This window comes from Cnephaeus nilssonii (genome assembly GCF_951640355.1).
Source record: "Cnephaeus nilssonii genome assembly, chromosome: 13".
NCBI classification, from domain to species: Eukaryota; Metazoa; Chordata; class Mammalia; order Chiroptera; family Vespertilionidae; genus Cnephaeus; species Cnephaeus nilssonii.
Window position 1 is genome coordinate 56,445,845 of NC_137084.1, and position 24,974 is coordinate 56,470,818.

Below are 24,974 nucleotides of genomic sequence, written 5' to 3' on the forward strand. Positions count from 1 at the left end.
TATGCTTTTAGCTATTCAGAAGTTGTTTTTGTATGGTTCTTTTCATTCAATCTTTTGTTCATGGCTTCAGAGTTCTTAACTTTTTGTATTTTTATCTATAAAAAGATTGAATTTATCTAAAGCTCCAAGGTCCTTTCTGGACTTTACAATACTCTGGGTAATGTTTTTTGAAAAAAAAATGACAGTAGAATGCATTAGTACAATTACAGGGCTTGAGCAGATTTTTTAGTGACAGCTTAATCATGCTTTTAGTTATGATTAATAGGTAACTGACAAATAGATAAGACCAATTCATAGTTAAAATTATTTTTCTCTACTATTCAGATTAAGGTCTGACAAGGGACTCTGTGCTCTTCTCAAGGTTGCAAAATAATACCAAAACTTTTTAGCAAGGAGAGTGTTGAGGAGCAATCAATGCAACAAAAAAGAATAGGTTGGAGTTTGTTTACTCTTTTTCTCTAAGAAGATCAGATATGGGGCATGAATAAGACAGAAACATTTGAAACTTTAAACCAACCTAACAGCACAACACCCCTCAAGCAAAGCTTGATGTTTTCACAAGGGAATGAGGAGCTTTTATGGCTATAGCTTCCTCAGGAAAGAAGGTGAACATTAGTGCTGAATGGAGCCTTGTAAATAAATGTCAAAGCAATAGAAAGGGGGCTTTGGAAAGATTTCCATTTCCTTGATGGGCCTAGCTGGACAAAAGCAGGCAGGCCCCTGCATGCTGTGGTCATTCATCTGTTTCGGGGTGGGGAAAGTCTGTCCTGTGCACCATATGAGACCAGCAAAATCATTTGGTCTGGCCCTGCCAAAGCATTAGGGGTGTTAATTAAATATTTGACCAAATATAGCAGGGTAATTTTTAAATTAATAATTCTCTATGGCCCAGGAATCCTATATAATAAAAGCCTAATATGCTAAGTGTCCAGTTGTCCGGTCGGCCATTCAACCAATCAAAGCGTAATATGCTAATGATATGCTAAGGCCACTCAACCACTCGCTATGATGTACACTGACCACCAGGGGGAAGACAGTTGACCTGTTGACCGGTTGCTATGACACACACTGACCACCAGCCAGAGTGCAGACACTCTGACTGGTAGGGTAGCTTGCTGCTGGGGTCTGGCTGATTGGGACTGAGTGAGATGGACCAGACATGCCCTGGAGCCCTCCCATGGTCCCTCCCCAGCTGGCCAATCTCCCGCATCCCTCCCTGGCCCCAATCATGCACCGGTGGAGTTCCTCGGCCTGGCCTGTGCCCTCTCACAATCCGGGCTGAGGGACACCCCCACCCCTGAATGCTTGTATTTCATGCACTGGGCCTCTAGTGACATTATAAATATCCAAATAGCCCTTGGCAGAAAAAAGGTTCCCTACCCGTTTAATTCAACAAACATTAATTGTCCTCTATGTGTTGTGTGCTGTATTGGGCATGGGGCTGCAGCAGTCACTAATACTATTCCTCCCTACCTAATGCCTCCCAGTCTAGGTGTGTAAATAACAAAATGTGACTTCTCCAGTAATAGTGGTTTAACGGGCTGGAGTATGTGGGAGCAAAGAATAGAGCCCCAAGGAAGTCAGGACCCCAACGAGCAGTCTTTACAAGCCTTGTGACTACAGCACCTATCACCACACCTGGCACTGAAGGGCTATTCAGTGGGTAATCAGTTGTTAGATTCTGTTGTTTGGAACACTCTTACGACTGGCGGCTTTATGAAGGATGAGTAGGATTTTTGACCTGTGAAGTTTGATAATAAAAACAGTCAATTCATAGAAAAGAGAGGCACAGAAGTGTGAGGTTAAAAGAAACTTCAGGAAATAGGCAATAATTAACACACTACTAAAATACTAAAAACGCAGCTGATATTTGAATGTTTGCTATGCACCAAATGCTAAGTGCATCGTAAGCATTTAATACTTAGGGCATCCTACCATTCAAGTGTTATCAACCCCATCTCATGAATGAGTGGACTGAAACACAGAGAGTTTGAGTAACATGTCAGAATATGAATCCGTGTTCTTCACAAAGGATTTAGAGAGAGAAATGTTTGTATATATAAACTAGTTCTTATAAAGAGAGTAGAGTATAAGGAACCTTTTTAAGGTACTTTTGTTCTTTATTCACTATTGTCTCAGTGCTCTGCAATATTGATAGCACCTCACTGGCTGTCCTGTAGCTTGTCTCTCAAGTGCATGGGAATCCCAGTGAGGTATGAATCTAAAGCAAAAGATTCCTGGGATGGCAAGCCTGCGTCATCCTCGCTACAGATTAATTACATTTTCTGGAATGACTTCTTGGCTGTATTTGCCACTGAGGCTTCCCCTCCACTCTGCTCCGCAAGCATCCCTTGGGCCATCCTGCTAAGAAGGCTGCCCTGACCCCATGCCCACAAGCCAAGTGCCTACCAACTTGGCAGCCCAGAAATAGTCCAGGCAGAAAGCAGATCCCCGCAGCTGCAGGAACGGACAGCAGATTGCTTGCCTGCTGGGGATTGCAAGGCTGAGCTTGCTCATAAAGGCAAAAATCCCAGGGTTATGGAAGCGGGTGAGCTCAGAAACCAGAGAAATGTCTTCAAGCCTGCTCTAGGAATCAGACAGATGGCCGAGGAGAATCTGTCTGTTTCTTGGTATCTTGTCATACTGTTGGGTTGTGGCCAACTTTACAAATGCTCCCTGTTTTCTAAAGCAGGTGAATTAATTCCCTAGAACAAGTAGCATTTATGCCATTATAGTCATCCTTATCCACAGTCTCACAATTGTTTCTGTTCTTGCTGCTATTGTTGAATTGAGTTCTTCCACCAATCTGCTTTGTTTGGACTTATTTGTAAGTTTATCTATTTCTCCCACTAAATCTTGAGCTCCATGAACAGTGGCTCTATGTATTGATCATCTCTTGCATTTAGCACAGACCCAAGCACCTAACACAAATCTTAGCACATAGGAGACATTCATTAAACACTTACTAAAGTGCTGTATAATTGATAACTTATTTTTTTGTGGAACAAAATATTAATCTAAGGGAATTGAATTGTTCTTTATTAGTTGATAAAGAAGCCATATGCTAATCTAAAGAATGTTCCTTGTACAATTTGAAAAATCTCCCAACTCTTTGCCAGATTAATATGTTTTAGTATTAGGAAAATTAAATTGCTTAAATTAAAGTATATTGACAACTTAAAAATCCCAGTGAAAGAGGATAAAGAAACATGAGTTGTCATTGATGTTTGTGGAACTTTTAAATCTAAAAAAGAATATTAAGACCAATCAAACCCCCTTATTTTACAAATAAGGACATCAGGGCCCAGAGAGGGTAGCTCCCAAAGACACAGTATTTTGCCAAGTAGAGGGAATAATGTGTCGAGGTCTTGTGGTACAAGGTAGGAGGTCCCAGAGACCAGAATGGAATTTTTAATGAGACAGGGGATATGTAACCAAGGGAAGCAGAGCAACATGACTATAGGAAGGTCCTCACCATAATTATTAGAGAGCCAAAGGTCAGAACTGTTGAAATGGCAGCAAATATCAGGTCTAAGGGATGAGCAGGCTCTAAAAGAAATTAAAATCTGGAAATCAGGACACTGGGAATCAATAAATCATGTAATCAAGATCACAGATTTTAGCATCAGACATGCTTATTTTGAATCCCAGGGCTGCTATATCTAGTTGCATGATCTGCAGCAAGCTGCTTACTGTCCCCTAAGCTTTCCTTTTCTCAGCCATAAAATTCTGCTAATATTAGCAGCTATCTGAACTTGTACGTTTGAATGGTTATATAAACACATGCAAAAGTTCTTAGCGCACAATTATGAGACAGCTGAGGTCCTTGACATTAAGATTCTTATATTCTAGTAAGGAAAAACACAAAGTAAAGAAATAAGCACAAAATTCAGTTAAGTACTATAGCTTGATATAAAATATGTATTTTATAAAGAATTACTTGGAAAGTTTCCAATTTAGATAGGCTAGTCATAACAGACTTTACTAATTCAGCCCATAATAGGTGGTGAAAATAATTCAAACTGTAGTAGGACAAATATAGAATAAGAATTGAAAAATGTCAAATTAGACCAAGCTTTTAAAATTGGGATGACAAAATACAACTGAGAGATAGGACAGCAACTTGTTTGAAAGGAAGAATAATTAAGAAAAAGAGTTTTAGAATGGCCTCTTTTCTTTAACAATAAGAGATACCTGACTGAATTTTAACTTAAGAGAAATTTAAGAAATGAGAGAGAAAAAACACATTAAAAGTGAAGTACATTGAAATGCTTTAGAAAGCCTTAAAAATCTATATGGCTTCAATTCTAAAATATTATTCTGTAGAGTAAATTTTTCCATATTTTCCTTAACAGAAAACTAATCAAATAATGATGATATATAATATATCCATAGGAAAGGGTATATTGAGAACCTCATAGGTCAAATTATTTATACAATGTCTTTTATTATGTGACTTTTTATTAAGATACTTTAGGTTACATAAGGATTTCTGAAAATATAAAAAAAAAAATTCTGCTTATAAGATTGACAAAGCAGAGAACAGAGAAAACCAAGGATGTATGATACAAAAGTTATGTTCACCCTGGAGTTAAGAAGGCCCGAGATAACTGTTGTCAAGTACGAAATGTCACAATAATCTAGAAATAACAACGTGGATGAGAATCTGTTGGAAACTCTGGAAAGACAGATTATTAAACTCAAAAATGTCAAAATGGTGGCAATGAAAGGGGTTTTTTGTAGCCATGTCCTTACAAAAAGCAATCCATCAGGAGAAAGATACCTATATATTGATCAAAGCGGGGGGGAGGTGATTTTTTTAAAGTACTTTTCCCTCAAGAAAAGCATCAGCAAAACCCCATTAATCTCAGAGAAAAAGACAAGCAGACAAGTTTCAAGATTCATATTATGGGTTTTGCCTAGTGTCAGTTAGCACAGCTTGGAGTTCGGTGGCAGAATTCTTAGCTCCCTCCCAGAGGCAGCTAATCTTTGCCTGGAAACAGGGCAGGAACTGGGGTGTAGGTGCAAATGTTTCCTCCCATTTCCTAGCAGCTGATATTTTTTCTTTATATACAAACAAAACAAAAGCCCTAGCCGGCTTGGCTCAGTGGATAGAGTGTCGACCTGTGGACTGAAGGGTCTCAGGTTCCATTCTGGTCAAGGGCATATGCCTGTGTTGTGGGCTCAATTCCCAGTAAGGGCATGCAGGAGGCAGCCAATCAATGATTCTCATCATTGATGCTTCTATCACTCTCTCCCTCTCCCTTCCTATCTGAAATCAATCAAAATATATTTAAAAAAAAAAAAAAAAGGTCTGTGATCTGACAAGTTTTTCTGCCTCTCCCTCACTAGCAGCCAATGAACAGCCTGCACTCAAGGAGCCTAGAGCACAAATGCACTTGCCCTTCACCTTCAGACCTGGACAGGCCCATGAGTCTTCTCTTTTGCCTGCCATTCTTTCCCATGGGCTTTCAGTAAAGGCCAATGGAAAAGAGTGGGAAAGGGTTGTGTATTCTCACTGTGTCTTAGATTCCTAGGAATTCTAAACAGTTCCATAGCCCACAGGTAGCTTAATTAATTTGCTGAAACTAGTTTCCCACTGATCCAGTTTTATGGCTTTTACTCTTTCCTTTCATACTCTGCCAAAGTTGAAACAGGTCACCTATCCTGGCTTTCCTCAACATGTCTTGCCACCCATTAGAATCTGTTTGCCTCATTTCCCTGTGACTCTAGCTCTCTGATGAGGCAAAAAATGTGATTTTCAAACTGCAATTTTTTTTCTTACTGTTAAATTGGAATGACGGTCTCTGCCTCTTAAGCAGAAGCAGACTGATTGCTGACAAGTATTAATTTTCTCCTCTCTTCTCAGTCACAAAGTGAAGGCAATACCAGTGTCTGTGATAAGTGTCAAGATGGAAGTAATCAAGCAAAATCCTTGGGGCAAAGAATAGGGAGTGAGGAATGGATCCTAAGAGCAACTGATGAAGCTAAGTCGTGTCAGTGTGATCAGATGCTGATTCAGGGCTGCTGTCAGAGGGACCGCTCAGTAGGAGTGGTGTTAACGTAGGAATCAAAGTTCATGAGTTAGTATTAGCACTCAGAATAATTCTCACGGTGCATTGTTATTATTATGGGATTCATATGGAAGAGCTGTGTTTCCCTTCTTAGGCAGTCTATGAGCCCATGTGGCGGCAGAACAAAGAAGAAAAATGAAAATACTACTTAATAGTAATATTTTACTTGTATTCTGATCTTTGGCATCTGCAACTGACACACATATGGTTCAAAACTAATATTCATAGGTTGTTATGTCATCAGGATGCAATATGAGTAAGAAAGCCAGTGAGTGATCAAAGTCTGCACTCACGGGTATTGAACACTCAAAATTTTGCTAGTGCAATTAAGGTATGTAAGTATGTTGTTGTTTTTTAATTAATCTTTTTCTTTTTCTTTCAGGTAATTTCAATCAATCCATTTTAAAATATGCCTTTTTGGCATTTATTACCCATTTGTAAAGATTCGCTTTAATTATTTAAATTTCACTTCCAAATTTCTTAGTAACAATTAGGAACTTTCTATACAACAATTTATTTATACACTCCCCTCATGCTGAATATTTATATACTTTTTCAAATTTGGATATTTTGTAGGATGTGTGTAATTTTTCATTTAAATTTAAAAGCAGATGTATGCTTCTGTTATTGGGAAACTTATAGGTATGTTTGGTACAATTTGAGTATGTGAATATATGTTTCATGTGTAAAATGTGTGAAATCTAAATATAATTACTGGCTTGGGTTTTCTTAATTTTATATGTAAAATTTTTCTTATCTTTGTAAAATATTAATCTATCACCAATTAGCCAAGAAAAACTTAATATTTTATAGTTTGTTATAAAAAAACAATAAGGATGTGTGTGTGTATGTGTGTGTGTGTGTTCTCTGTTAGTCAGGATTTTATGAGAGAAAATAGAAATAATGTCATTCATTTTAATGGAGAAAATTTAATACAGTAATAGGTTAAATAAATTAGAGAAATAAAAAGTGAAAAAGGAAACTGAAAGAATGCCGGGGCAGACCAGTAGACCCTGAGTGACGGATGAATGGATTACTCTGACACAATGTTTGCTGTGAAAGAGAGGGCTAAGGGACTGCCTGGCTAAAGGAACCACACAGCCTTGATTGTCTGTCTAGTTAGGTTTTTAGTGTAGCAGCAGTTTGAAATAAAGTTTATCTTTTAGATACAATTGGTAGGGTACGTAATCTTGGGAGGACACATGTGTTTGTAGTGTCCTTTAAGCAAGGACACCCAAATATTAAGCATAAGGATTCCAAGTAAACACCTGGGGGTCTGCACGTGCACAGACTGGTTTGGAATGGTCAAGGAATAATTAGGGGCATCGCCTTTGGCACTCCTCTAAGTTGGAATTCCAATAAACAGGGTGGGTGGCCTTCCGCACACTTCCCTTTTCTTGGAATGTCCTCCTTACAAACTTTCCAACCAAGCCTCATGCTTACCCACAAAAGAACAAAGGGATATGAGCTGGAGGAAGCAGTGCCATTCTTAGGGCTGGAGAAAGATAAAGCAATGATTATAGGTACTGGATTCTAGTGACTTTTAGAGGATCTTCCCAGAACTGGACTCAGACATCTGATGAAGAAACATGGTTCAGTTATTGTTGGTATCTCATGGCACTACTTGGTATTAAAAGAGGGGGCTCATGGAGCAGAAATTCCAACCTCTGAGTAGGGCTCTAGTGAGCTGGTATTGATACTGCAGTAATTGAGCAATTTCTTACAGAACTAGATCTCAGACTTCTGAGGAGGGATTATAGCCCAATTCATGTTGAAACTTCTTAAAGGAAGGGATGCTGATCTGGGAATGCTGATAAAAAAGCTGGAGGTTGGACTCTACAAGTCTTCTTAGGATAAAGAGAAGTTGCTGAAATAAACAAGAAGAAACACGCCCTTCATTCTTCTCATCTATTGCCAGTGTCTGTCAGGGATCCACCTAGCAAAGGAGTCTCAGTCCCAGTATCACAATGTGAGGTAGAGTGCAATATCTTTGGGGCTGAAAAAACACTGGCTAACAACTAGCAGAGTCCAGCCTCCAGCCATTTAGAATCAATACACACACAACCTCCTACCTTCATGTGGTTAAATTTCCTATTAAACCAATGCCATGCTTATCTTTTCTTCCCTTTACAAAGATTCCCACATTCTATCACCAAAAAGCGATAACTAAAGCCCCTAAAGCCATTATATTAATTTCTAATTAATCCTCACAGCATCCCTCTCTGAGAGATGTTACATAATTCTCCAATGCTGTCACAGTCCATATTGGATATTATGTACTAAAAACAAAATTGTAAAATTAAGGATTATTGATTATTCTTATATGAAAGAACAAGAAGAAAGGAGACATGAAAAAGTTAACATACCAAAATATGTCTCTATACATACCCAGACACAAATTAGGTAGTGTTAAAATTACACTTAGAATAGACAGGGAAGAACATAAGCATGGCTGCTACAGACCTCATTTCCATAACAGATTATAATGCCCTGGTTGTTTTTATCATGTTTTTTCCCTAGCCACACCATGTTCTGTTTGCCCTCAGCCAGTGTCTCTGCTAGCCAAGCCCCTTTACCAAATGAATGATCCTAACTTCGATGCCTAGAGGATCTGATTTCTAAGCTATTTTCCTTTTCTTTAGTTACTATATATAGTCTTCCATTAAATTTTACTGTTTAACACAGAAGTGCTAAAACTCCCCAGAGGATGCTTTGAATTTCATACTTAGACTTCCCTACACTACTGTATAGCAACACTCCAAATATCTATACATATAAAAGCCTAATATGCAAAGTGTCCCCTTAGGAGTTTGACCAACCGGGAGTTCAATCACTCGCTATGACATGCGCTGACCACCAGGGGGCAGCGCGGAACGAAGGAAGGCCCCAGCCTGTACCTAGCAGCCACTAGGGACCCTACCCATGCATGATTTTCGTGCACTGGGCCTCTAGTACCTTGATATGAGGATCAATCACTTCACCCAGTATAGTATCCCTCTTTCTTATACACATGTTCAGTGGCATGCAGTACCTAAAATGTCCTTTAATTGAACTTCAAATTCAATGTAATATTACTATGTATCCTTGTAGTAGTCCTACTTGAAAAAAACACCATAAAAAGCAAACAATTTCAAAGTTTTAATGACTGGGGAAAATTTGTATGTGGGTGATAAGATGTAGTTGTGAAAGGAACCATTCCCACTTCCACTCTTATTTCTAGCACCTTCAGAGAATGCACATGGGAGAATACTTGTCAGTAATTCAAAGCATATACTGCCTTTGTAGCATATACTGCCTTTGTCAGACAAGACTCAACTCTTCAGGATGTTTTCAACCAACCGGTACCCCAGCTGAATATTGAATGGCCAATCCATTCTTTTATTAGGCCAGTTGCTTTTAGGTAATGGATTGCATGGTTAAGCTAAATTCCATATGAAATAACACAGTGTTGCAATGCTTTTGCTGTGGAATGCATTCTGCAGTTAGAAGCAAAGTTGAGTAGAATTTGTGATAATAAAGAAACATTCCATGGGTCCATGGTAATGCTGGCAGAAGCCTTATCTACCGAGGAAGCAAATCCATATGCAGATATTCATCTGTTCTGGTGAAAGCAATTACTGTGTGCTTTCTGATGATAGGAGTCCAATACAATCAATGCATCAGGTGAGTGAATTATTCCCTGCTCCCAAGGAATGCTGTGTCATCAGAACCTCACAGTTGGTCTCCAGTATTAGCATATTTGGCACTGTAGAATGGTTGTAGCTAGGTCAGCCTTTGTGAGAAGGAGAGCTATATTGTTGAGCCTATGCCTAGCCTCCTCTGTCACCATGGCTACTTTTTACCTGGGTTTAACGAGAAAACACTGTTGCAACTTGAGAAAGAGGCTGAATGAAATCAACAGAACTTAGCAACTTGTCCACCTTATTATTTATAACTAGAGGCCCAGTGCACAAAATTCGTCCACAGGGGGAGAGGTTCCCCTCAGCCCGGCCTGCACCCTCTTGCAATTCGGGACCCCTTGGGGGATGTGCTGCAGGGTTGGGCCTAAACTGACAGTTGGACACCCCTCTCGCAATCTGGGACCGCTGGTTCCTCACCGGTTGCCTGCCTGCCTGATCGCCCCTAACCACTCGCCTGCCTGCCTGATTGCCCCTAACCTCTCACCTGCCTGCCTCATCACCCCTAACCACTCTGCCTGTCTGCCTGATCACCCCTAACCACCTCTGCCTTAGCCCCTGCCACCATGGCTTTGTCCAGGATGTCTGAAGGTCGTTTGGCTGTCTGGTCTAATTAGCATATTATGCTTTTATTATTATAGATGGGAGGGTGCATTTAGATCTGTAAGATAATAGCTTCATAACTATAATATGTTCTAAATATAAACTTTTATTATTCTATAACATCTATTTTCTCCTCAAATATAAATTCCCTCAGATATCCCTCCCTTGAGAATTCTTTCTATAGAGAAAGGCAAGTAAAATATTTTTCAAAGTTTCTTTCACTCTCTTAAGAGTGACAGAGGCCCAGTATTTTGGTATATCATGATTAATTATGAATTTCCTTCCTATTTGCATGTTCAGGTCTCTAAATGCAGAGAAAGTGGTGAAGATCCTTTGAGGAGAGAATGAAAAGTAGATGAAGTTAATGAAAGTTGAAGGCAAAGTACGCTCACCTATCCCCCAGCTGGGGAGAATCAAGAATTCCTAAATGGAATAATGGGGGATGTGCTACTATTCCAGGGGACCATTGTGCAAACTGTTATGTCTTCCTTGAAATTCTCTATGAGGTTGTCCCTCCCTCTCCATCCACCAACTGAGCCTCTAGCAACTCTTCAAGCTCCAGCCCAAATATTACCTCTTTTTCCTTCCCATCAGTCAGAGCTGATCACATCCTTCTTTTTATTGTCTTTTACTTATCTTCACTGTAGTGTCTATTAAAACTGCTTGTTAGTCTATCTGTATTCCCTTCCAGACTGTGGGTGCTGTTAAGTGCAGGAACACTATTTCTAAGGTCTTTAGGTACAAGACTCATGGCAGCCACTCGGAGATATTTGCTGGATTTTGTGTGGGGACTTTGAGTTTGGGGATTAACAAACACTGACCCCGATTTCAGATAGAAAATGTGCCAAATTCAAGGCTTCTGTTCTATGCAAAGGATGTCCAGGTACCACACACTATTAGCTGCTGGCCTCAAGGGGGGGAAAAATGCAAGTGTGGTTGCCACGTCCGTTCCAGCCCTCAGCATTCATTCCCTGTTTTCTGCCACTTGGTTATGGAGTGGAATGTGTCTCTGTGGTCCCTGTTTCCCTTGCTGTGTTCCTCATTTCATGAATTCTACTACAATCGCTTGGGAAAATAGGAAATAAGTGATGACAACGTGGGACATTTATAGAAATCCCAAAGTCCTCACTGTCATAGACCCTTAAAGTTTCGTTTATATTGACTCTTCCTGAGATGGTCTGTGCTTGCTCCTTGGACTGTCTATACGCTGTTATTCATTGTTTGCGTCATGGGCTTCACTCGTTTCTCGCCTTTCTAGACATTATTTCTTAGCACAGAAGATAGGGATGCTTTCCTTTGCAGCACTTCCCTCCCCATAGTGGAGGGAGATACAGTCAAACAGAATAACAAAGTTCTTTTCCTGAAGTGGCAGTTTATATTTTTGACTACAGAATGGGTGACACTCAGATCACTGACCTTTGTAAGAAATGCACTTGTCAAATGTTCACAACTGGCATAGAGGGTTAGAGGAACAGAAAAGGGAAAAGACTTGGAAATATTGATAGATGAATATTTGGCTATAAAAATAAAATAATAAAATAAAATAAAATAAAAGGTAGGTAGGTGGTTATATAGCTACTATTTTAGAGAAAAACACACAGAAGAACATTTTTTTTCAGGCCTTGATCTATCTTTTCGTGGGCTCCTTCCTTCCAGTAGTCAGAATCATTTGCTGTGATTACTAGTAAGATGTCAGGTTGTCAATCCAGATGAGTCTGCTTTCTGAAAGCTGTTTTGTATGATCTTGTTTTTTAGGCAAGACTTGAACACATTGTATTTTTTCTCATCTAAATTTCCAGTGATACTAGTATTATTTCTCCATAACTTATTTGTGTATTTGTGTTCCTTAAGTTTCTATAATTGTACATCAATAATATCCCTAGGTATCATGGATGTTTGCTGTTCATTAAAAAGAAGCATTTGAGCTCATGCTGAATTTTCCTTCTGCCAGATGGCACCCCTAGTGTTCAAACATTTGTGACCTTCTTTGCTTTCTTGTTTTATTTACAGATATTACCTTTGATTTTTCTTACACTTTTAGTATAGGCCCTAGGTACTTAGCTACCAATGTGTTAGTCCCTTTTTTCCAATCTCTCCAATATAAACTCCATCCTGAACAACACTTCCCTATAAATATTTCTAGCACAACTTTTTTTTCATGTCATTAACTTTCTCAAAGGGCAACAGTGACTCTCATTACATATGGAGTAATTCCAAATGCCTTGGGCTGACACCCATGTATTTTTGTTATTTTGTTCCTGTCTGCTCACATTTCTCCATATAATTACATGAACTGAGCAAAGTTATTTAAACTCCCGCCTTTCATTTGTTTGTTTGTTTGTTTGTTTTTCATGTGTCTTAATGTGAATACTATTGCCAGGCGATATTTCACTAAAGCTAAGAACATGTACTGCAATTAAACGGCCTAGTTTTGAATCCTGATTCTGCTACTTGCCACTTCCTAGCTGTGTAACCATGGGGCAAGTTTCTTATCCTCTTCTTCTTTGATTTTCCCATCTGTAAAATGGGGGTAACAAGAATAAAACATATCTCATAGGATTGTTTGATGAGATGAGAAATACTTAGAATAGTACCTGACATATAGTTGGTATGCTCTCACTACTGCTACTAATAACTCTGGCAGTATTGTTGGGAAAAGAGTATGAAGAGTACCTACTACATGGGAATTACTACTAAATTCACTAGCTCTTTTTATATTATTTTATGAGAGCCTCAGAAGAATGTTTTTTCAAATATATTTTTATTGGTTTCAGGGAGGAAGGAGGAGAGGGAGAGGGAGTGGGAGAAAAAGAAGGAGAGGGAGAGGGATGAGAGAGAATCACTGATTGGCTGCCTCCTGCACACTGCACACTGGGGATCAAGCCCACAACCCATGCATGTGCCCTGACTGGGAATCGAACTGTGACCTCCTGGTTCATAGGTTGACATTCAACCACTAAGCCACAGCAGCCAGGCACTCAGAAGTATTTTCTAATGAAAAACAGAAACTAATGAAAAAGTTTATGTTAAATGAAGAGAAATTTTGGAAGGAAGGGGGCAGCTTAACCTTCTTAAGAAAAGTAATAGTTGTCTGCTTATACAGAAGTTGCCTTATTACTTTTTGTCTAATGATACACTGTGATCTCCAATAGATGGAACTAATAAATTTTGATCAATTATTATTTAATGTAGATCTTCAATAAATGGAATGTATTTTAATTTATTAATATATAATATAATCCTATATAATAAAAGACTAATATGCAAATTGACCCAACAGCAGAACGACCGGTCGCTATGACACGCACTGACCACCAGGGGGTAGATGCTCAATGCAGGAGCTGTCCCCTGGTGATCAGTGTGCTCCCACAGGAGGAGCGCCGCTCAGCCAGAAGCTGGGCTCATGGCTGGCTAGCAGAGCAGTGGTGGTGGAAGCCTCTCCTGCCTCCGTGGCAGCACTACAGATGTCTGACTGATGGCTCCTGGACTGCGAGAGGGTGCAGTCCGGGCTGAGGGGCCACCCCACCGAGTGCATAAATTTTGTGCACTGGGCCTCTAGTATAATATAATATACATACCCACTATAATTATATTTCTAAAATTCAAATCCAATTATGGTCACACTTTATCTAAAGTAACTACTTAGGTGGCAAATTAACTCTTAGGATCAAGTCCAAACTACCTACCCCAGTTGGTATACAGAAGGTCTTCCACAATATGACCCTTCTTACCTATTCAGTCTCACTTCCTATTGATCCTGCACTTCTTATATTTCATTCTGACCCACCAAAACCACTTTCATTTTTCAATTGCATCAGTGTCTAGGCTCCCTGTGGGTCTGTGTTTTAAATGGAATGCTTCCCCATAATCTATCTACTCTCCACGTTTAAATACATCCCTGCTGTGAAGCTTTCCTTCACTTTGACCATCAGCTGTTCCTGCTGTAGTTCCACAGGTTTTATACACATGCCTCCAGGAGTGGCGTTTACATACATCACTTTGAAATGTATGTATCTCTTTATCACATCATGGGGTGAGATCCATGAGGACAGGGATCCATGCTTCTCCATCCTTGGAGCTTGATATGTAGTGAATACAAGACAGAATATATAATGAATAAATAAATGGACAATTTAGTGACAGGGGACAGGTAAGCTGCATTATTGCCATGTCATAGGTAAGCGCACTGAGGACTTGAAGGTCAATCAGTAGTATCTATTGAGAGCTCAATGAATAGTCTGTTCCCTACATACATTCAACTTCCTCTGGGAGGGATGGCCCTCTGTGATACCTTTTCACCAATGCATTCTTACTCTCTATGTTCCTGTGAGTGCAGCCTGGCTCATTTAATTTGAGTGCAATTTCTGCTTAATGCAGTGGTTCTCAATCAAGGTTGCCCATTATAATCACACGGGGAGCACTGTGGCTTGCTTTTAATGTGCTCACAAAACAGTTCATAGCAGGGTGCCTTGCTACTTAATGACACCCATAAGTGTTGATGGGAAAAGGAACAGGGACCCTCTGAAATGGCCTTTTTTCCTTAGACTTGTAGTTCTTTGGTACTTTTTGGCTCATTGTCACTGACATTTTGGTTGTTACACTAAATTCCCTCAAGTTTCATCATTAGCTTAAGTGATTTTAATCTGGTTTTCACTCCTTTACCTATTCCCTAAAGACTAGTTTGCCCTTTCCACAACTAAGCTAATAAGTTTTCGAGTATATATTTGAAATTATACTCAATTGAGGTTGGGCCCGGTTGAATTTCTTAGCTGTATAATAGGCTTTTCATTTGCAACTAGTCAGCCCTGACAATCTATGCTCTTAAAGTGTCCAATTTCTTTTAAAAACTTCCAAATACTTCTTAAATGAGTTCTAGCATTAGCCAGGAGCATAAACAAAAGGACCCACTGGCACATTGTTATTTCAAACTCAGAGGGGGGCTCTAAATATTTCCAGTATTCACAGCACAGCAGGTCATGAATCTATTCAATGGTTGCTCTTTCGGCCTCCAAATTCAGCTGTTGGCTCATTTAATTATACATTCATTTAAAATGATTACTTCACTCCTTGCTTAAAATCCTCCACTGGCTCTTCATAGATTTCCGACTAATATTCAGACTTCTCACCTTTCAAAATGTGTAGAAAGGCCCTACACTGTCTTGGTTTAGCCACATGTACCCACGTACATCCCTACTTGTAGCCCTTCTGAACTACTTGCAAGGCCCTGATGAAAAAACGTCTTTACTTTTGTGCTTTATCTCCCTACACTGTCTTTCCCCTTCTATTAATGTACCAAGACTTCTGCTATTCTGTTTTCAAAACTAAGGTTCCAGTGTCTTCTATGATGGGGCATCTTCCTTGACAGTCCCTGTATTGGTTAATATCATGTGTCAATGTGTCTAGGCATGGCATCCCGCCATTTGGTCAAACATTATTGTGCTTCTTTCTCTGTGTGACTCTCTTCTCTTCTCTCTCTCTCTCTCTCTCTCTCTCTCTCTCTCTCTCTCTCTCTCTCTCTCTCTCTCCCTTCTTCCCTCCCTCCTCCCTCTTGGTTTTTCTGAAAAATTCTGATTAATACACCACCCATTCCCCACTCAGATGCTATCTACTCTTTCTCTGTTCCTCTTTTTCTGCCTACTTGTTTCTTTTGTTTCCACTCTCTCTTTAGTTGTATTTGCTAGGCTCCTGCACACCCTTTCCTGATCTTTTTGTATTGTATTCATCTCTGTTCCCTGAGTATAAACTGTGAGCCCTGTGAGTCCTTAGAGCAAAGGAACATTTTTGGTAATTACTGTGTAATTAACGCACAAAGCGCTTGCATTTCAAGATGAAGGTCAAGCACAGCCCCTTCCAAGTTGCCTTTGAGAAATATAATCTGCACATCAGTCCTTGGTAGAAACACATACATTCTCACAACTGCAGAGCAAACACTTCCATCACCTTATGTAAACACACAGAAGGCAAGTGCATTTCCTAAAATTAGCAACAGACCACTCAATTCCAGTCTTGGTTGTGTTACTAACTACCTGTGATGTTTAGATTAGAATTATTTACTCTGTAAAATGAGGGGTTTGGAAGGAAAGAAAACATAAATTACTACCTTTCAGGAACTAGGCCAAGCACTTTATGAATATTCTTTCATTTTATCCTTAAGTGTTATTATTCTACTTTTTACTTTATTTCATTTTGGTTCTCATAACTATGTTAAATAGTTCCATCCCCATTCTACACGAGTAGATTTCTTTAAATTGAGAGGCTTTGAAGGAGTTCTCTAAGTTTAAATGAAGATACTTATTGTCATTTATTAAGGTTTGATTCAACGGATATATGTTTCAAAACTAGGGCTATAGGGATGAAACAAATAATGGAAAAGAAGTGAAAAGATAGGAATCCACTCAGTGTGTTTTGAGTAACTAGAATTTTGCCTGGATTTCTGGGGACATCCCTAGGTGTACTTTTCAAAGACAATGTGATTATCACTTCACCTACCTTGGTTTTTCAGAAGGATGACATCTGAGAAAAATAACCCCATATTTTCTTTTATTTTTAATGTCTTCCTGCGCTCATAGCTTCACTTATTTACCACAGGCTGATAGGGTCTCAATTTATATTTCCAGAGTAAATCTTGCTTTGAAATCCAGACCAAAAATCCAGCCGCAAAGCTGACATCACCACTGGAATTTTTCAAACATAGCACATCAACGCTCAGGATGTTAACATCCCTTCCTCGCCACACTTCTCCAGAGAGCTACATCTTTGGAAATAAAAATATTTTTTCTCACAACATAAGCCAGAAAACATGGAGTTTTCTGGGACATCTCCTCCTTCAGCTGTACTGCTTGGATAGCCACACATCATCTCTTTGCCTAAACATAGTATTCTCACTAGTTTCCTCATTCCATGCACATCAACTATTAGTGGCCATCAGCTCTTCTCCACAATGCAATCTGTCGTAATCTTTTAAAAATTATGGTCTGTGCCCTAGTTGGTTTGGCTCAGTGGATAGAGAGTGGGCCTTCGGACTGAAGGGTCCCGGATTTGATTCTGGTCAAGGGCACGTGCCTGAGTTGCAGGTTCAATCCCCAGTGGGGGTGTGCAGAAGGCAGCCGATCAATGATTCTCTCTCATCATTGATGTTTCTATCTCCCTCTCCCTCTCCCTCTCCCTTTCTCTCTGAAATCAATGAAAATATATATTTTTAAAATTATGATCTGTTTATGTTAATACCCACCTCCACAGATACAAACAGTGGCTTCCTACTACTCTTAGGAAAAACTACAAATATTTCTCATGTGGGATCCGCTACCCTTCATGATTCAGGTCCTATTATTCTCTGTAGCCTCATTTTGAATGATTTTCTCCTTATTCTCCATCGACATAATGGTCATTTTTTAGTTTCTTGAACTTATTATGTACCTCTCATCAAAAACCCTTTGCAAAATATATCCTAGTCTTCTGGAACACCTCTACCATTTCTCTAAATACTCATTCTTCAAATCTTGATTTAAGATACCATGAAAGACTTTCCCAGAGTCTAGAGACTAAATGAGGTCTCCCTAGTTTAAATGAATCTTTGGCAAGAGGATATTTCCCCCCCAAAAAATGGCAGTGTGATTATCCAAGTTAAACATTAGTATTCCAAAATGAGCCACTTTAGACATGGTTCAATGAAATTAACCGATGATGAGAACCACCAATGAAGAATTTAATCAAGATTAATACCTTCATTTTAAAAGGTTGATAAGGTGGGTGAGCACATTAATGATTTCATCTATTAAACCTTTTGGTGCTAAGAATTGATGTCCTTGTCTTATCTAGGTAAAGAATTTTTTATTTCTTGGCAGAAGCAAGATTTATAAATTGAACTATAGTAGTCATTTTTCTCAATTGACAAAAGGCACAATTTTTGCCTTGAGCCCTTGTCTATTAGCTCATTGTATATTGGGCTGTTTCTAAATCAGTCAGTTTAATAGGGGTGGGGGAAAGATTAATTATCAGAGAACCTCCTTCCCATTAAAAAATAGATTTATTACCACTTGAATACCAGTAAACATTGATTAAACACTGTCTAGTACAAATAAAATGCCTTGTAAAACATTATCTATAGTATAATTATTTTTGTTAAAATATATATATTATATATACATAGTTTTAAAACTAGATATAACAAAATATGAAGCAATTAAATGTAATTTTTTGTTGTTCTCTTTTTTGCTTGTTTATATTTCTTTGAACTGTATATAGGATGGGGCAAAAGTAGGTTTATAGCTGTTCATATGAAAAATAATACAATAGTGAATAAATAATAATACAAGACTAACCTCTGGTTTCGTATAGTCACAACTATAAACCTACTTTTGCCCAACCCTGTATTATGAATAAATAATGCTTGTGAATAGAACAATGTAGAAGTTAAAACAAAAAGACTAATTCATAACATTTTAGGACTTGAACAGAATTGGGGGTTTATTTTTTAAGCCAGTTTCTAATTACTGGAGGTAACAGAGGCACACATACAACAACTAATCTTCTTGAATCCTCTCCTTTCACATTTCTGTCTAGCAAAATAATAACCATTCTTAAACATCCAGCTCATATATACATGGCTTTAGCATCTCTGTTTAGCATGTCTCATGTCTCTCACCAATTGGAAAGTTCTCCAGTATAACGTTAATAATGAGGAGGAGAAAGAAGGGGGTTGGGATGATGACAGTTTCTGCTCACCATTTGTCAAGCACTCAGTCATGTATCCTAGGTTATTTTAATTAATTCTCAGAATACTTTCATGTCATAAATATTATTCTCATTTTGAAGATGCAGAAAAGGAAAGTCAAACAGGTTAAGTAATTTTACAAGTTTCCCTTGTCACAACCAACAAAACTCAGGTTTTTAGTGTTTCATGTTTCTCCAAAACTTGACATAGGGTAGGTACTCAGTCAACATATTTAATAATTGAGCAATTTAGGGAGCAATGGATATTTTCAGTGTCTATCTGTGGCCTGCGGATACCTCAGTTAATTCCCAATTAAAAATCAACTTTGACCAGAGCTAGCATTTGAAGTCCGATTCCCTATGCAAATATCAGTGTTTCCATCACAGGAAAATGATCACCACTCTTGCTGCCTGGCCTCCTTCTTCCCTTCTTTATTGTCTTTCAACCTGTTCAAAATGTGTGTGTGGGTGTTTTTGAAATTTTTTTTTAAATTCCTGTTTCAAAGCATCACATTCCTAAAAGACTCCACCCTGTGATCATCTACTAGCCTTTTACCTCCTACTTTAGACTAAGTAAAAACAGCTTACTTATTTTTCACTTTCATAAAAACCATCACGTCGAATAATCCCTTTGGAAATAGATAGGAAAAATATTATTACTTTGATTTTAAGGATGAGAAGGTTAAGTCTCCATGAGTTTCAGTGATTTGCTTAAAGTCATACAGTTCTTAAACCACAGAGCTATGACTCTTGGGAGTTCTCTGACACTAGATTTAGTGTTCTTCCTTCCGTGTTACATAGCCTGATAATCCAAAGGCATTCTCCTTGTCACACTACTAATGACCCACTGTAAATTCTGCTAGAGCTTCAGATTCTACTTCATTCTTACTGGACCTTTGTGGTCTCTTAATATTTTAGCTATTGCTCCAGAGTTTTTAATTGAATGCAAGAATAACTAACTTCCCGGATTTACACAGGAAAAGACTTTGCTGAGAGGATACTGGATAGGTCAAGAAATTATGGAGAAGCAGGTTCAAAAACAGGTGGGAATAAAGGAGGAGGGCAGCAGCCAAGTCATCTGCCAAAATGATACTAGAGAACAGAGGGTACCCCTGGATAGTAACTTTCCTGGTACCTCTGGCCTTGCTGACCCTAAAAACTGGATGTTGTTATTGCAATGGCCACTGACCACTACTCACCTGTTTTTTAATACTCCTTGCTTATTTGTGTCAGTATGTGTTGTTTTAAAGTCTTGGATGGGTATGTCTTATTGGCTGATTACTGATCATGTGGTCAAACTCTAGCTTAGGAGGAGTTGGGAAACCAAGCAAGTATTTTTAGCTTCTCATGGGAAATGAGCTTTTTCTCCTCCAAGATTCATTAAGCATATACATCACCAAGCATAACAAGAAGGTTGAAATAATGAAAGGTCCCCACCGTGACCAAAAAAAAAAAAAATGACCAATAATTAACAATTCCATTATGAATTTCAATTTAGTTTTGCACATACTTTCTTTGGGCTAACTTTCTTTGACACGGGAACATATTTAATTTATAACTATGACTCAATTGTCACTCAACCAATAATTACCCTTGTTCTGCAGCATTCTGAAGGATCTAAACTTGTCATGTAAGTTTCATTTATCTTCTAAAAAAATTCCTGTTTCAAAGTTTTCTCTAATATTTCTTTCAAACGAATGAGTTTCATCAGGGCCTGACAGCATGAAATGGTGCTTTACAGAATACTTTCAAAAAATGAAAAATATCTTTGGCATCTTTCCATGTCTTGGGATTTTAAGATATGTCTTGTTATTTTACTTTAAGAAATCCAAATATTTCCTTTATAAATAATATGTTTATGAGTCTGAACAATCCTTTCCTCTGCAGTATTTTTGAGCAGTGGCTTCGAAGGTACCGTCCTCTTCAAGAAGTTTATCCAGCAACCAACGCACCCATTGGACATAACCGGGAGTCCTACATGGTTCCTTTTATACCCCTCTACAGAAATGGTGATTTCTTTATTTCATCCAGAGACCTGGGCTATGACTATAGCTACCTACAAGATTCTGGTAAAGTTTAATTTCTTTCACATAAATTGCTGAATAAAGTGTGACCGATTTCTTTTTGCAAGAATACAAAACCTTATGTTTGTACAATGTTATCACTAAATGCTTTAAATTGGGAAAGTGCATTACAGCCCTAAACTTATTACCAATGTATTATTACATGAACCAAGTTCCAAGGGTGTTTCAACTCATATTCATTCTGCTTAATAGACATTTCATACATGAAAGCCATGGAAAGAGACTAGAATTAAAATCAGTGGGGAAAATGGGCTTGAAATATGACTAGCTGCTGACTGTTGTGTGACTTCAAGTCCATGAATCTCAGTTTTTAACCTGAAATACTGGGATCAGAATATCTCATACAGATGTTTTGATTAAGGAGCCTACTGCATGTAGCAATTTTGAAATAATCTTTGGGAACTTCCTGCTGGGTTACCAAGAAAAAAATCTGGACATTTTATTGTTTAAACCCAAATCCTATATAATAAAGATGTAATATGCAAATTGACAATCAATCCAACACACAAGATGGCCACCCCCATGTGGTCAAAGATGGTCACCCCCATGTGGACACAAGATGGCCACCATAAGATGGCCAGCAGGGGAACACAGTTGTGAGCAATCAGGCCAGCAGGGGAGAGCAATTAGGGGTGACCAGGCCAGCAGAGGAAGGCAGTTGGGGGCAACCAGTCCTGCAGGGGAGGACAGTTGAGGAGGACCCAGGCCTGCAGTGAAGGGCAGTTGGGGGGGACCCAGGCCTGTAGGGGAGGGGAGTTGGGAGGGACCAGGCCTGCAGGGGAGGGCAGTTGGGGGCAACCAGGCCTGCAGGGGAGAGCAGTTGATAGGGATCAGGCCTGCAAGGGAGAGAAGTTGGGGGCAATCAGGCCTGTAGGGGAGGGAAGTTAGGGGTGACCGGGCTGGCAGAGGAGGGCAGTGGGGGGCAACCAGGTCTACAGGGGAGGACACTTGAGGGGGACCCAGGCCTACAGGGGAGGGCAGTTGGGGGGGACCAGGCCTGCAGGGAAAGAAAGTCAGGGGTGACCAGGCCAGCAGGGGAGGACAGTTAGGGGTGACCATGTCCGCAGGGGAATGGTTAGGGGGTGATGAGGCTGGCAGGCAGAAGCGGTTAGGGGTAATTAGGCAGGCAGGCGAGTGGTTGGGATCCAGCAGTCCTCAGTGGGATCGGGCTAAATGGGCAGTTGGACATCCCTCAAGGGGTCCCAGATTGGAGAGGGTGCAGACTGGGCTGAGGGACACACACACACACACACACACACACACACACACACACACACCCATGCATTAATTTCATGCACCGGGCCTCTAGTAATAATAATAATATGCTATGATTAAGACAGAGATATAAAACTCTAGAATTGTAATTAGATCTGGGTTTTAAATACTCTTTTTTAGTAGACCTATATCAGTAACTCCTTGATAATGAACAGATAGTAATATCTCCCCTCACTTGAGAGCTTGCTACATCCAGATTCCATATATGCATTAACCAACCTTATATTAGGTAAGTATCATTATTACTAGAAAGAGGTGAGGATACTAATATGAAGAGAATGTAAGTGACTTTCCCAATATTAAACACCAACATGTGGAGGAGTCTGATATCAACACTGTACTACACAATGCTTCCACTCTAAGAAGGTCAACATCCAAAAGCTATAAAACAGCATGTGGTTTGTGGGTAAGATGTATTCAACAAGCACTGACATTTTATTATATTCATTGATAATTTGTGAAAACAAAAATGAATAAAATGAACAAATGAGTGACTTTTATCAACTTCTTACCTCTTGCGCTAGATTTTAGGGGCATAATGACTGACCTAGTTCCAGACTTCAAAGAACTCTAAATTCAATGTGAAAGTCAGACAATTGTGCAAGAAAGCATGAAACACAGGCTGTGTTAAGTGTAGTAAAAGAGTCACAACCTTCACAGAGAAGAAAACAATGACTTCTGAGTAGTTCCATCTAGAAAGACAAGACAAGGCCTTGAAGGAATAGCAGGAAGGTTGCAGGTAAAAAGGAGCAGGGAACAAAGGTGGAAAGAAAAATAAAGGTGGAAAGTGATATCATATGTATCGAGTGCTAAATTCCCTTATTTGAGGAGTATGAATTATGGGAAATTACACTGAGGAGCTAAATGTAGTTATTCCACAGTAGCTAACACATAGTGCTTTTTTTATGTTCCAAGAACTCCTCTAGGTGGCTGTGTACATTATTTCCTTTAACATTTATAACTACCCTAATAAGTAGGTACTGTTATTTCTTTTTCCTTTTAAAGGTGAGAAAACAGAGGCTTAAAGAATATAAACAACTTGTCCTAGGCCATCTAGTGTGTAGCATAGCAGAAACGCACTTTAGGGCCAACAAAAGAATGTGCATTTTATCCTTTTCCTCTCCTTCGGGGAACCACTAGTTGAACAGATGTGAGTTCAACTGACCTATTTTGATTTATCTGAATATCATAGCCAATGGAAGGCATGCTGAAATGGCTGGCAGAGAAGATCATATCTTTGAAAACCTTAAGAGAACAGGGGATTTTGCAAACTGTGGAGGTGTGGTAAGGGGAGTGGGTCAAAAAGAGGGGCAATCTCATGTAATGCATTCCCTTTCTTGTGTAAATACCCATAGTACATAATGAGGGCAGCATATTGATAATGGCTTTCCAAAGAGTCACCACTTAGGATTTTATGATTTCCATTTTAGAACATGCCAGACTCTTTCATTGACTCGTGTTTTTGAATATGCTCTTCTTTCTGTCTAAATTCTGATGCTATTTATTCATCTGTCAAACTCACGGATATCAAATCATTTATACATATATGTAGCCATGTTTATTCATTCCTTTATTAGAGTTACATGGCTATTTTCCTAAGGATAAATATTTCCCTTCTCCACCTTGGCTGGGAGCCCTACAAGATCAGAATTGATATCTTGAAAGCTTTTCCTAAGTACCAACTGGTATCTGGTATGGAGTGAAATCAATTAATTAGTTTGAGTGTAAGTGATATTTATCATGAAGAGTGGTATCTCTTAACCAATATAAGTAAAGCTTGTTAGAAAAATGTCATCCCTCTTAACATCCAGGTCATTTTTAGATATGTATTTTTACATGTGTCCAGTCTTCTATTACACTAGTTTTTTTCTAAGTGGTTTTATTGATTTATTTATCCTTTCTGCATACATATGTTTAATAACTACCTTGAACAAGATGCAGTCTTAGATACTGTAGAGACAGTGTCAAATAACACAGCCTCTATCTGTACAGAGCTCACATTCTAATGGAATAGAAAGGCCTTAAACAACTACTTACCTAATGACTCATTTAGAGATGTCCCAATTCAAGAGATCAACGAAGCGACATTTCAGAGGATATCAGTATGAGAGGAAGAATTAATTATTTGATAAAGGGCTCCTCTTGATTATGGATTTTGGCCATAATGTTAAAATACTGGAAGCCTTAATAAATTTTAAACTGATCATGGTCTGTTTACAAAAGATCACTGTTCCTGCAGCATATAGAAAGTTTGTAGCAGTAGCAAAGCATATTTAGGGAGGCCAGTGAAAACACGATTGTAAGTGTCCATGGGAGAGACGAAGGCAGTTTGGCTTGCAGTGGTGGTGGTAGGAAAGGAGGCAGAAGGCACTAAAGAATTTGATATTATTTTGAAAAGGAAATGTACATAACTTGAAAAAAGGATTTTTATATGAGGTGAGAAGGAGCGACACACTAGGGTTGCCTTTAAGCTTTCTGGGCTGTGAAAATAACAAATGGTGATATAATTCACTGAGATAGTAACAATAGGAGCAGGGCCAGACACAGAA

At 39.0% G+C, this 24,974-nt stretch overlaps 1 protein-coding gene across 1 annotated transcript in view; it reads left to right on the forward strand.

Annotated features, from left to right (window-relative positions):
• Positions 1-24,974, forward strand: part of TYR (tyrosinase) — a 66,632-nt gene that overhangs the window by 38,268 nt on the left and 3,390 nt on the right. Inside the window, exon 4 of the mRNA XM_079786997.1 lies at positions 20,954-21,135. Within this exon, the coding sequence (XP_079643123.1) occupies positions 20,954-21,135 (182 nt within the window). The remainder of the gene's footprint in view (positions 1-20,953; positions 21,136-24,974) is intronic.